At 52.4% G+C, this 14,493-nt stretch overlaps 1 protein-coding gene across 2 annotated transcripts in view; it reads right to left on the bottom strand.

Annotated features, from left to right (window-relative positions):
• The window catches only part of ADCY5 (adenylate cyclase 5), a 158,216-nt gene extending 144,371 nt beyond the window's left edge, over positions 1-13,845 (bottom strand). For both annotated transcript variants that reach the window (XM_081571742.1, XM_081571743.1), the window contains exon 1: positions 12,233-13,845. In XM_081571742.1, the coding sequence (XP_081427868.1) occupies positions 12,233-13,360 (1,128 nt within the window). In that variant the 5' untranslated portion in view covers positions 13,361-13,845. The remainder of the gene's footprint in view (positions 1-12,232) is intronic.
• Between the last annotated feature and the right edge of the window lie 648 nt (positions 13,846-14,493).

Below are 14,493 nucleotides of genomic sequence, written 5' to 3'. Positions count from 1 at the left end.
TTAACCCACCCCGAAAGTTGATGTCTCAGTGCTGGGCGTTTGAGGTGAAAACAGAGCTGCCACCTGCACTGTGATAGAGGGCAATCAACTATAAGGAAGTTTATAACACACTGTGAGAACTGCTCTTTCATGGGATTGCTTGAAACAGCATGAAGAATACTGTTTGGAATTTGTGTAGTTAGCCATGCTCATATTTGTTGTCCTTATGGTTGAGCCTGCCTCCTGGTGAGTCTCTCAGGTCTTTCCCATATCTTACAGCTGGAAAGAGGGAAGTGGGAGGACGCAGGAGGAGGAAAAAAGATACCAGAAGAAAAAGGAGAGGAAGAAAGGGGACCAAGGATGGGAGAGTGAAGCAAAAGCAGACAACAGGGAACCTTCCTGACATCACCGGACAGACCAGCAGGGAACCCATAAGAGGGAGGGCAAAGATGGAAAGCAGTGTTTCCTAAGATCACACCCCCAGGCTCAGAGCCCCATGCCAGCAGGGGACAAGCTCACCTTGGTCAAAGGAGGGAGCCCTGGCTGTCAAGAGTCAGCATTCCCGATGGAACGTGCAAATGGGAACTATCCACCTGCTTCCCACAGTGCTGGGCAGCGGGGGTCAGAGAGTCAGGAACATTCAGTAAATATCTGAGTATTAAACCAGACGAGGCCCCTGTCCTCAAACAGCTGACTGACAAGTTGAAATACAGATAGATAAACCTACTGAAATAGAATTATAAACCAGTATGAGTGCTCCAGAGGAAAAGAAGAGGGTGTTTCAGAGTGACTCTGATGTTAAATGCAGAGTGTCAGATGTTGCAAAGGCAGGGCTCCTTCCTTGGCAGGGAGGGGTACAAGCCTACCCTGCTCACCCAGGATTCAGTGACAATCACTCTCCCTTGGCTGCCTCCTCCACTCAGCTGTCAGGACCAAGGCGCTTCTGAGCTGTTGCTACCCTTTGGGAGCCCGTCAGAGGATGGCCAGATCCCTCCCAGGCAGCGTGGTGAAATGGCTACAAGAAAAGGGACATGGCCAGAGGAAGATTGGGGGCTTGGGCATGTTAAGTGAACAAACAAACAGCAAAGGAAAATGGCAACCCACTCCAGTATTGCCTTGGAAATCCCATAGGCAAAGGAGCCTGGTGGGCTACAGTCCATGGAGTCAAAAAAGAGTGGGACAAACATAATTCTTCAGGCAAGAATACTGGAGTGGGTAGTTGTTCCCTTCTCCAGGGGATCTTTCCAACCCAGGGACCTAATCCAGGTCTCCCACACTGCCGGCAGATTCTTTACCATCTGAGCCACCAGGGAAGCCCATATCACCACACTCATCCCCAAAAGAAAATGCGAAAATAAAATCTTGAAAATCCACTTAGCAAAAGAATGGCACTTGGGCAGGAGTTACATTTTCCTTTATTTTTCTTGAGAAGAGTAACAAACGACAGAAGTGGATTTGAAGCAGGATATTTGGGGTACTTGTTAGGATGATGATGGTTTGGGTGAGCTGGGCTCTAAAGACATCCTAGAGTAAACGCTAAACTGCTCTATCCACTAGATGTGACTCTACAGAAAGACCCCAGATTTGACCTCCGAGAAGTGATGCCGATGTGTACCCAGCCACCTCCTCCCTTCCTGCCCCTGTTCTATCTATGCCACCAGAAGCCTGGACATGAGGCAGCCTTACACCCAGGCCTAAGCTATCCGGCATCGTGTCTGACCCCTTTCCAGGTCTTCATCCCTCCTGACCCATTCAGAAGACCACTCAGGGGTCCTTCACAGGTAAACATCTGATCCCAGTTGTCCTCTAAACACATTCATGCTGTCCCCTCTCACAGCATCACTGCAGGCTCCGGAAGTGACAAATGATTTGATGCCTATCTGAGCCAGACACCCCATGGAAAGGAGGCATCACAATTGAGAAACCACGTGTTCCACAACCACCCAAGACAACTGCTTGAGAGCAGCTGTGCCTCCTACAGCCTCTTTAGGTACTATAGGGTAGACTCAGGCTGGGTTCATATGTGCAAAGAGCACTGGATTTGGAGTCAGGGATCTGTATTTGTACAGCAGCTCCTAAGCTAACTAACTGGCTGTGTGACCTGAATGAGGCCACTCAACCTCTCTCAACCCCTACTTCTTCCTCTTCAACACAATATCAGCAGCACAGGTCTGTAATTATGAGAGCCCTCATATGCATTACCTTGTCTGGGCACCCAACAACAGATTCTGTCAGTCAGGAATTTATCCTCAGTTTACAGAGAGCGAATGGACTGAGCAAGAGTAAGGCAACTCAGGATCACCCAACCAGGGCATTCTCCTGGGCCCCAAAGCCAATGCCTGCACCTTCTTAACTCACCACCTCCTCAGGGCAGTGGTGAGAAACAAGTAAGATCACACATGGTAAAGTCATCTGTCATCTACAAAATGCTAATCAAAGGTCAAAGTAGTTGAATCTTTTGGCTGGTATTCGAGCCATTGTCTAGGGGATAGAAAGCCATACATTTTTAAGAAGCAGAAATTCAAAACAAACAAACAAATATATATATATTATATAAAACAAGACAAAAAATACATTTTTTCACATCATCCCACTAGTCCAGAAACCACTGTACTGGTGACAAACATGTTATCAGATAGGAGGGCGGGGCCAGGCAGGACTAGGGTTCTGAATTTGCCACAGAGTTCTGTACCCGATGCATTTTTTAAAATATTTATCTATTTACTTGGCTGCACTGGGTCTTAGTTGTGGCATGTGGAAGCTTTTAGTTGTAGCATGTGGAATCGTTTTTTTTTTTCAAGCCGTGGCATGCAAACTCTTAGTCGTGGCATGTGGGATCTAGCTCCCCGACCAGGGATTGAACCCAGGTACCCTGCACTGGGAGCACAGAGTTTCAGCCGCTGAACCACCAGAGAAGTCCCTGCACCTGATGCATTTTTGCCCTAGTAAAGTGATCACTCCCCTCCCTAGTGTTCAAGTCAAACCGGATTAGAATCTCAGTTTCTCCACTCTCAATTTGGATTTTTCCTAGAAAAGGGTCCTCAGACAAGGATTTGAAAGAAGTGGTTTGCCTGGGAGGTGACCCCAGAAAATATCAGAGAATGGAGAAATGAGAAGAAAAAAAAACGGGGGAAGAAGAAAAAGAGAAAGGAAAGATGGAAGGAAGATCGGGGAGGGAGGAAGGAAGGGAAGGAAGGAGAAAATAAAGAAGGAAGGAAAAAAAAGAAAAATATTTTCCAGCTTGTACCACTGTAGACAACCAGAGCTGTATCCTGCAGGCCTGGGGGCTAACACAGAAGGCTTGTCTCAGTTATACTCCCCCCATACCAGGGTCAAGGGAGCTAGGGTATCTATCCACTAGCGCCCAACAGTCACTGGTTGAGAGCTGCTCTGGGGATGCGCACTCCCTCCCCAGTACTTCTGACCTGCCCCACAAGCAAGCAGAGAGGCTCAGGGCCAGAGAAAGCCCTCAGGTGCTGACAGCTGGCAGTCTGGCTGGCAAGAGGGAAAGGTACATGCCCAGGGAATATGGGCAGGCGCCGAACCATCTGCTGTGCTTGCTCACTGAGTGACCTTGGGGAAGTTACTTACCTTCTCTTATCCTATATTCTGCAGCCCTGAAATAGGGATAAGAATGTCTTTCTCTTAGGGTTGATACTAAGTGAGGTCATATATGTAAGGGATTAGCTTAGTGCCACGCTTGCAATAAAAACTCAATATATAGTCTTTGTCTTTAATCGACATTCTATAACGTCTTCCTCCTTTTAGATAGCAGGAAACAAAGCAAACTGGGGAACTCTGTTTGGCCCCAGGATGCTCTGAATGACCCATCACTACTTTCTCGTAGGCAGCCAGGCCCTCAGCGAATGGACCCGCCCCCCCCACTGAAGGTCATAATACAGAGCCCAACAGGCTCCAATGTCTAATGACAACAGAAAACCCTTAAAGGAAACTGAAACTAGACAAAGGAGGCATCTCCCTGGTCCCTTCCAGTCTCATCATTTTACTTTATAAAGAATTTGGGATGCAGACAGAGAATGAGACTTTTAATGCAGGCTGTTCGGTCTCCTTTTTTGAGGGAGAAGAGCCCCCAGACAAACAAAAGCCCACATCTAGATGACTTTGCCTAGGCCTATCCCTGAGGCAGGGGGCTAGATGCTGAGATCCTCCCAGCCTCTGAAGCAGTGTGTCCCAAAGTGAGTTCCAACATACAGTAATGCCTCTGCTATGTTCCTTCAAAAACTGGCTCTGGGGTCAAATATGTTTGATAATGGCTTCATGCAAAAATACCCTCTCGGCAAATTCTATGGCATATTAACATATGAAAAGCTTTAAAGTGCTACAATACAGAATTTTGATCAAGCCAGTATTTCCTAAACTTACCTGACACAGGACTGAATGTGTGTATGTGAAACATTGAGCAACATACCTCCAAAGGACAGTTAGTGGGAGTGTCCGGACTGAAGGCAATGCCGGGTGCTGAGGCTCAGGCTGAGTCATCTTTGGACCCTCGTGGCCTAGCACAGCACCTGGTACACAGTAGGCACCTAATAAATGGTTGTTGTCTGAATGAATGGGGAGAAGGCTGAAAGAATGACTTAATAATGGTTTTCAAATCCATGAAGGGCTATAGTACTGGCACTGCCAGGCAACAGCTCGCTGTTTCCAAGAAGACACACATTCTAAATTGCAGCAGGAGGTACTCTGGAAGCCCTGCTCGGAGTTTAGGATAACAATCCACCAAAATAGGCTCCAAGCCGAGCTGCATTGCTTCCTTCTGTGGAGGTGTTGGTCTAGCACTTCGGCACAGCCGGGAGCCTGCGTGCAGCCATCCACCCACCCCACCACCCGTTCATTCATTCATTCAAACCCTCACTGGACACCTACTACGTGTCATGTACCGAGATCCCTCAGGACCCCTTCCAAGAGCCAAGTGGGACTGTGGCAACCCATGAGACAACCCCCAGGAACCCCCTAAGGAGAAGGAAGAGGAGGCCACCCAAGTGTGAGATCAGGAAGACTCAAAGCCCAGAAGCAAGAGCCAATAACCCTCCCAGAGCAAGAAGTGTGTGTATGTGTGTGTGATGGGGGGAACAGTGTCCAGGCTGACACATGAGGCAGGCCTAGAGAATAAAGCCACTACTGTCTCCCAGTGTTTGCTTGTTTACCCCCCTCTTCTTGTGACTATAATCCCATTGTTCCAGACAGCATCCCTGCCCCCACTTCCAAGCTCTTCCCCTCCCCACACTCACAGCTCCAATCTCCTCTTCCTTGCCTGACATCCTACTGTTCCTCCTTCAAACCATCTCCTAGTTCCTGACCTCCTGCCTACCCCTGATGTCACTTTCCACATTCTGTACCATCCCTTCTGGACCTGGGGTATCCTCGGTGTTTTTCATATTCACTCAGACAAATGAATGAGTAAACCAGGACTCAAACTAGGGTCTATCTCTTTGCTGACCACCCTCACCACTACTACCACCTCCAATGCTGAGCCACAGATTGCTTTGCCTCAAACAAGAGTGGGGGAATGAGAATGGCTGGGAGGCAGGATGGGAGGTACAGGCAATCTTTCCCACCCTCTCTCACCACTACCAGTCACCTTCCTTCTGCATCCTATAACCAATATGCTCACCAGCCCCACCTAGACATCTCCTAAGGGGCCTGCAAGTCTGCAGTGATTTTGTGACTTTTAAACAGAGACCAAGTTAGGCATGACAACAGACATCCCAAAAGATTCAGCAGGCATTCATGCTGTAGCAAGACATGAAACCATAGAATTCAAGGGCTGGATGTGAACTGAATGGTTATCTTGGCCAACGATCCCAAACCTAAGAGTTGGTCATCAAGATCAGCTAGAGAGCTTTGAAAACCAGATCCAAGCTGGCAAAAAATATAGATCCCTTCCTGGGACCCACCCCAGACCTTCAGAAGCAGAGTCTTCCATTTCCTCAGTCCAGTCTCCCCTTGAACACCTCCACTGACACAGCTGGCTACCCCAGGGGACATCTGGTGTAATGGCTACAACCCCAAAGGCTGGAAAGTATCTTCTACCCGTGGAAGGAAATGGTAACCCACTCCAGTATTCTTGCCTGGAGAATGTCATGGACAGAGGAGTCTGGTGGGCTACAGTCAAAAGGGTCCCAAAGAATCAGACACGAATGAAGCAATTTAGCATGCACACACCAGGAGCTGAAATCTGTCTACTGTTTCTACCCATTTGCCCCAACTCTGCCCTTGGGAGCAACCAAAAATAAACTCAGTCCCTCTTCTAACATCTGATAACAGGGATCCCAGCAATAAATAACACTTTGCCCATGTTTCTGCTTTCTTACCTTGCTACAGTCTGCTATCCTCCCAGCTAAACATCTCCCTCTCTTTCAAATGTTCTCTCAGAAGTCAAGGTTTCCAATCCCCTGACCAAAGTAGTACCCTCCTCTAAATTCTAGAATCAAACATAGAATCTCAGATGGGGCCTCAGTCTTCCTATGAACCGGATATGCCCACAAGCCTAACCAAGACCCTGCTGGCCTTTTCCAACAGCTAGATCAAAATGCTGCTTCCCATGAAGCTCATGTTCATTAACTAGAAACTCCCAGATTTTGTTCATTATGTTGAAAGAGAGTTCTTCCCTGTCCTGAATTTGAATGTTACCTGGAGAAAAGGGGGGGAGGGAAGTGGGGGGAGTAGAGCTTTCCAATTATCTTCATGGAGTCTTGCCTTTGGGAGAGAAAATCAACACTGACCTGCCCTCCACTAGCAAGCTCCCCCGACTTGACAGGCATGGAGGAAAGAAGGACATGCTCAAGTGTAACTTCTGTAACTGCACCCAAAGAATTTCTGGGCCCCAGTCACATGCGACTCCGAGAGAAAACTGTTTCCATTCCCAACATAGAGGATGCTCCTGGGAAGTAAATGACCGTTGGCCAGATCTACCACAAGATAAATAAAGTTAACAGAGGTGCCAAGCAGGCCGCCATGACTGAAAGTCATCCGGCAAGAGGCCGTACAGTCGCAGAGAGGCTCTCACCTCCCTCCCCCAACACACACCCCACCCCTGGCTGGGCCCGAGTGGGTGCTCCACAGCCTTACACCCTCTGACAGAGTGACGGTGGCCAGGGCCTGTCTGAATAGGACAGCTTCTGTCCAGGCCTTTTACACTGATTTTCAAAACTCTTCTGTGAGGCTGGGCAGGTTTTGGTGCTGGGGTTTAATACGTCATCTGTGTCCTCTTTATAGACAAACATGAGCACACTGTTCTGTGCTCCACAGCACACAGACCTCATGCTCTTGCTCCAGATTAAAACTTAGATAGAATTATTAACAGTCAACATTCCCAAAGTGCAGCAGCTGACCGTTCTGCTCCTTGGCCAGGCCTCTGCCATTCCTGAAGTCCGCCCCACAGGCATCAAGACACCCCTATCTAGATGTGCCTAGACAATCTCCTATCTAGAAGCCTTGCTTGACCCCCTCCTTGAGGCTTCTGCCCCCCTCAAACCACCCCCTTCCCACCGCAGAGATGAGGAGGCCACATAATTGGAAACAATTAGCAAATACAATTAGCACTGAAGCAAAACAAGCAGACCCTCCCCAGCTACAAACTCAGAGCCAGCCCCCCACCCCAGCCTACTGTTGCTGCTGGGTTCACTATGGCCAGATTTCTCCTGTCCAGAAATGTGGATGACGGGGAAAGTAACTGGTGGTAGATGATCCCTGGTGTCATGCTGAAAGTGTGTGTCCTTCTCCACACCACCCAGCAAGCAGGGAGGCAGCAGTGGCCAGCAGGGCACACAGGGCAGACACAGTGACCCACCACACAGGCCTCTGGGCCAAGTTCCAGAGCAAGGTGGCAGCTTACCACGGGGCTCACCGGATGGCTGAGTGAGTGGGCAGCTCGGGCTTTTGAAAGGGAAGGGTGAGACTCCATGGGGGCAGGGGAACTGATCACTCAAGTCTAGCCCCCAGGTTCATTATGGAAAGTGGAGGCATGTGCATCCAGGGTACTTCCCTGGGGAGCCAGGGGTCAAGGTGAGAAGGTCGATCCAGGCCCAGAATCAGAAATGCAAACAGCCACAGGAAGTCAGCCACCAACAAAGAATAAACAAGACAGAGCTGTGATGATTTCCTTTCAAAGTCAACACAAAGGCTTCCCTCGGTCCACCTCCATAACCCAGGCCAGCACAAACAACAGATACACACACACAAACAAACACACACATGCACACACATGTTCACGCACATGCACACGCATGCACATACATACTAGAGCCTGCCCACATGACAGACACCCACCCTTCAGCAGCCACAGTAGTCATTTCTTGGTCTGCTTCCCCACCCCCATCCAGCCCAAGTACGGACACTCACATGTGCTCATGGTCACATAACATCACCCACATAGCGCAAGTGCCATTCTGATCACTGGAACAACTGGTGACAGTTGTGGGTTCAAACAGGCACAAAGGAGAAAATGCAGAAAATCACTGAGTTTCTTCAAAAGGGACAGAGGGAAGCAAGGAAGGAGCTGAAGACAGGCTGGGTAGGGACGGTTCAGCCCATACCACAAGGGCAACCTCTGACAGCTCTCCCAAGGCTCACAGGGACCCACACAGGGTCAGAATCTTCTTTTCAGAAACTGTATCAGGTGGGTTTAATGCTGCTGCAGACTAATAATACCCCACATCTGAACAGGACTCTCTACTTTTCAAAGCACTCTTCCATCCATTATCACCTCCTAGAGTAACACTGGACAAGCAGAGACACTCATCTCCTTTGCCAAATGACTGTCCATCCCCATAAGACCCAAAGATGTTTTCTCCAAAATAATCTCTAATAGCTAAGCATATGTAATAGTTGTGTGAGCATACTTGTTTGTGTGTGAGTGCATGCAGAGGCTTTATGTAGCAGAGTGGGATACAGTCAAACAAAAATGAGGTTGCCATGGGAACAGGCTCCGGCATCATTGCAGCCTATTAACACAAGTGAGGAATGTGTTTGGCAGATGCTTGAGTGTTATTTATGGTATGGGTGTAGCAGAGGGACTTCTAACAGGCAAAGAAGGAAAAAAAAAAACAACCCATGACGCTCCTACTGTATCCCACCAAGGAGACGACAGTGAGACAAGCACAGAAGGCAAGGCTGAGAGGCTGCAAAACGGGGAGTAAGAGACGGGGAAGCAGAAAAGCAGGCAGGCAGAGGAGAGGAGAGCAACAGGGGGCTGGAGGAGGAGGAAAGTGAAAGGAAGTGAGAGAAAAAGAGCAGGGTGGAGGGTGGTGGAGTTGGGGTGAATACCAGGGGAAGAGCTGAAGCAGGGGATATAGCAAAAGGAAGAAATATCATCCCCCCAAAAGGGCTGCCCCACCTTGCCTTTCAGTTCCCTCTTGACTAAAAACCATCAGCAGGCATCAGATAAGATACTAAATGTTTCTCCCTTCTAACTGGAGTAAAGGGCAGAGCCCAAGACAGAAGAGGGACTGGGCAAGAATAAAATACTGAGATCAGATACTGATGTTGAAGATCTATCTGAGCTGTGGGGCAGCTGGCAAGGGGACCAGTCTCTCATGAGAACTGAAAAAATGCCAACAGATTCCTGAGGGCCTACCCTGTGTCCAAGGCCATGGAGGCAAATTCCCAAAGCCCCAATATTAAAAACCACACACTGCTGGCCCATTTACCTGGATGTGTATCTTCATCAACGATAAGAACAAGGCATCTAACGGAGGCCATTCTCCAACACCTGCCACTCTGGGGTAACCTGAGGCAGAGGGTAATGCTTGATTGTCTCACTAATATTTCCCACCATCCAATAGGGTTTGCTCAAGAAACACAAAGTTTATATCAGACATAATTAGAAAGGCAAATGAAATACAAACCAAAAAAAAGATACAGTTTTGTCTTAAGTCAACTAGAAAGAATGCTTGCATTCTGATTATCATGGACCATTTCTAACAAGCTCTGCTATACTCAGCACAGCAGGTCATGAGAAGTTAAGTGCAAATGCATGCAAGAGCCTACAGACAGGGGAAGGTCTGGAAACCACAATGGATTAAAGAAGCATGAGTTGGGATGTGTGGAGCTAGGGAGAAAAGGGAGAGGGACTGGCCCAACTCTGCTGCTGAAATGGCATCTTCATGCTAAGATGGAGATGGAGCACCCCAGGTCCAGCACTGCCATCCTGGGATCTGACTCCAGTCTCCTAAAATCACTCACCTCGGATTGCCTAGGGCTGTAATCAGGCCCTGAGTCCCAACTCTGGTTTCAGTGACTACTCTGAATGATCCTGGAAACCTCTGCTGCTCCATGTGGATGCCATGCCTGTCTTTCTGCAGAAAAGCCATACCACCTAAGCAGCCTGCCTCCCATTCAAGCCAGGAACAACCCTCAAAGATATAATACTCATATGCTAGCTTGTGTCCCCAGGTCAAAACATTTGGAGCCTTTATAAGCACTAACAATATTAGTTAACTTTTTTAAAACCAGCTCTCAATAGGTTTTTCTCTTAAGTCTAAAGATGATCTCTAAAGACTTTTTTTTCCTTCTGATCCCAGATCAGAAAAACTTCTTTAGCATTAACAACCCCAATTACTTCACTCATTGGAATACAACCAGTTTAGCAATTATGAAATCCCTATGTATTCTACACAGTGCTAGACAAGGCAGAGATGGTAGAGCAGGAAAAACACGTACACCTCAGGAACTCTGCATCCAAGGGGCTTACATTGGATGGGGAGTAAAACCAGGGGCACTAGGGAATAAGCAAGTGCCCCACTCTGTGGCTCTGACTTCATTGTTGGCCATGCCAGAAGAGGGAGAGGCTGGCATGGCTGGAATGGAAGGAGGGCTCCTTGCAGAGGTGAGACTTGGCACAGAGTGGGTAGAACTGGAAGGGGCATGCATTATCCTCTCTTTTGCTAGACAAGGAACCTAGGGCCCAGAGGGGCTGCAGTTCCCCTCCTTCCCAGTCACAGAGTGCCTTGTGGGTACACCTAGAGCCCAGTGCCATGAAGCCCACATTGGCACTATTTTGAGAAAGCCAGGGGGTACAGGAGAGCCCCTCAAGAAACATGCAGTCCTCAATAGGATTGAAGTCCGAGAAAAGGCACTAAAAGTGGGGAGGAGAAGGCAATGACTGGAATTCAGTTAGTTAAGAAGTTCTGTAGAGGAAGCTCTACAGAACTCTACAGATGCCCAGAGAGAGGTGGGGGGTGCTGTAGGGGTCTACGGTCAAGAGACTAGACTGCAGCAAGAGCCCATTTGACTCTCACAGCCAAGCTGCAGCACAATCAAGTAGGCTGAGCAGGGGCCAGTGGATGAGGCCCGTGGTGCCATAGACAAGGGCACTGCTAAGGGGAGAAGGTGTGCATGTCAGAAGAGCCAGTCTCATCCAAGGTCACCATGGCAAGCACACCTTCCTCTCACAAGTCTTCAGAGGAATCACCAGTTAACCAGGCAGAAGTTTTATTTCCTACTGATCCCATCATTCGAGGCTCACCTAACTCATCCCAGGGGTGATAAAAAGCCCCCACCACAAGTAATAACCAGGAGCACCCATAAGAAGGGGTCCTGACATACAACACTAGCTTTCTGCTCAGACCAGGAGAGGACTGTCACCACACACAAAGGTTGCTTCCCACTTTTGCTGAAGGCAGCTTTTCAGCTTGTGGGCACTTTCACAAATGAAACAGATTTGTCAATCTCCCTCAATTTCAGGTATATTTCCACCTTTCAAACCCCCAGTCTCAGGCAACTGGCAGGGTTACCCTTTCTCCTCCCTAAGACTAGGCAAGGAGTTCCTAGGGTTTCCCCTCATCAATCCTCCATCCAGGACTCAACTGAGTTCACTACAAACTATCAGTGGCTCTCCCCAGGGAGAGGTTTGGAGAGGGACTAGAGGGTCCAGTCACTTTGGTCAGGGGCCATATATACAGGGACAGAAGCACAGGAAGAGAAGGGGACCTCTCCAAAGAATTTTCTCCACCAACCTGCCTTCCTCGTTTGCATCCCTACAATAATGGATAGGTTTGATGTGTCTTCTATCAGCTGGAACATTACATAGAAGAGCACCCTTTTTGTAAAGGAAGATGCTGGGGCTCAGAGTGGGGGCTCAGAGGCTAGAAGACACGACACAGCTGACAGAGCCATGTCTCTCTGGATCTTCTCACCAGTTTAAAGGGTGAAGGTGGGCTGCCTCTCTTTGGAGTCAGGCCAAGGCCTGCACACCCTACTATCCAGTCCCTGTGCCCAGGTGGGCCCCTACCTGCTTGAGCAGGAACTGATCCTGGGCGTTGGTGCGCAGGGCGATGGCCAGGTGGAGGGCGGACAGGAGCACCCCGCTGAGTACTGCAGCCCGCATGCGCACGGGCAGGAGCGTGTAGATCGTATAGATGAAGAACACAGTCCACCAGATGCCCTCGGAGGCACTGCGCGGCTGGGGCAGCAGCAGGCCCACCACCTGGACAGCCAGCACCACGGCGATAAGCGCGTAGCAGGCCAGGCCCATGTGGTCCTGGTGGAAGGCGGCGCGGTTGCAGAGCACCGCCATGACGAGGATCACACCCACGGCGGCCGCTAGGATGGCCAGGTAGGGCAGCTGCAGCGGGGGCCGTGCCGCGTGGAAGGCCAACATGACGAGGCACACGAGCACCAGCACAGCCATGAGCATCGTGAGGCTGCTCTGGTTCAGACGGAAGAAGTAGCGCTGGTACAGCCGCTCCAGCTTGTCCGACGGGAACTTCTTCGAGCGGAATATCTGCAGCAGTGCCAGGCAGCAGGCGCCCAGCGACAGCACCGCGCCAGGCCCCGCGCCCGAGCCTGCCGAGCTGCCCCCATCCCCGGACCCTTCGTCTTCCTCGACGGCGCCGGCCTCCAGATCGTCGGCCGCTCGGCCCTTGCCACGCCGCTCCTCCAGGCCTAGCTCCACCGAACGGGGGCGCACCTCCGTCCCGCCCGCTGCCGCCGCCGCAGCTGCCGAGCCGCCGCCGCTGCCCGCAGGGGGCGCCCGGGTGCTGCCCCCGCCGGCCGCGCCCCGCCGCTGCCGCCGGCTGCCGCGACCGCAGTCGTCGCCGCCGCGCTCCTGCCAGGCCGACTTGGAACGGAAGCTGAAGCCGAAGCCCCCGGCCAGGGGGTCATCGCCACTCAGCGGAGGATCGTATTCGTCGTCGCTGCGCCAGCGGCTGGCCAGGCGCTGTTGCTGCTGCGGGGTCACCGCCCCCCCGGGTCTTTTGGTGGAGCCGCGGGCCGAACCCCCGGGAGCTTGGGGGTAGCCATTGGCGCGGGAGTCGGCCTCTCCCCACGCGGAGCGGTGTTCCGGGCCTCCCCGGGACGCCGGCGCCGCCGCTGTCTGCGCCGCGTAGCCCGGGGGGCTCACGCTTTTGGAGCTGGACATCCCCCCCTCGGCTTCGTCGTCTTCTTCCTCCTCCCCCGGGGGCCGGGCCGGGGGTCTCCAAGGGGAAGGTGGACGGCCGAGCAGGGGGACCAGGCTGGGGTCACACGTCGGGGGAGGCCCGGGGCCCTGGGCAGTAGCGGGGCATCTTGGCACCCCCGTCCTGAGCGGAGAAGGAGGGCAGCGGGAGAGCGAGCGGGAGGCAGGCACAGCCCCGAGGTGCGAAGTGGCTGAAAATCCGCGTCGGGAGCCCCAAGTCCGAGAGGGAGTTGGCTCCGAGCTGGGGCAGCGGGGACTGCTCGAGCTGCTGAGCCGCGCGTAGAGGGACGTCCGGACTCCTGGCTCGCGCCGAGCTCGACAAGGACCGGAGTTGCGGACGAGGCGGGACGGAGAGGTGTCCTTGCGGGCGGCGCCTCCCCGGGGCTGGCAATGCCCGGGCGCGGCACTCGCAGACTCTGCCTAAGCGCAGAGCAGCGGCGCGAGCGGCGAGGAGGCAGCTAGGGCGGCTCGGCAGGGGTCCCGGCGTAGAGACGAAGCGGGGGCCCTTCCCTCGCGGCGGACTGGGAACGACTGGGAGGTGCGGGCGCCAGCCAGCATTATTTTCTTACGAGGGGTGGGGAGGTGGGATGGGGGGGTGGAGAGGACGGGGGAGGGGGCGGCGGGCGGAGCAACAGCTCCAGAGCCCTGGGGGGAGGGTCCTGGAGCCCAAGGGGGCCGTCGCCCGCATCCCCCACCACCTCCCGCGGCGAGAGTGGGAGCTTGGCCCCGGCCAAAGCCGAGCCCAGCCTTCAGCGGGCGCGCAGGGGGCGGGGGCGAGGACCGGCTCCTGCAGCGCGGCCCTTCCCCTCTCGCCTCCCCCTTCCCCCAAAACGGAGCGGGGCTGGCCCGGACCCGCCGGCCCAGGAGGGCTGTCGCGCCGACTCCTCAAACCCCAGGCTCCTCGCCGCCGGCTGCGGGCCCACCGCGGCCGGGCGCAGAAGGACTAGGCTGAGGGCGGAATCCGGCGCAGCGCCGCCGCCGTTCCGCCCCAAAGCAGGCGGGCTTCTCCCAGGGAGCACGACATCCAGAGATCGAGAGCCGGGACTCAGATGCAGCCAGCCGAGAGGGGCCGGCCCGAGAGCCGCTGCTGAGCCCCA

The sequence above is a fragment of the Giraffa tippelskirchi genome, chromosome 2 (genome assembly GCF_054371585.1).
Source record: "Giraffa tippelskirchi isolate mGirTip1 chromosome 2, T2T-mGirTip1v1.2.pri, whole genome shotgun sequence".
Classification (NCBI taxonomy): domain Eukaryota; kingdom Metazoa; phylum Chordata; class Mammalia; order Artiodactyla; family Giraffidae; genus Giraffa; species Giraffa tippelskirchi.
This window is presented reverse-complemented; position numbering and strand designations above follow the sequence as displayed.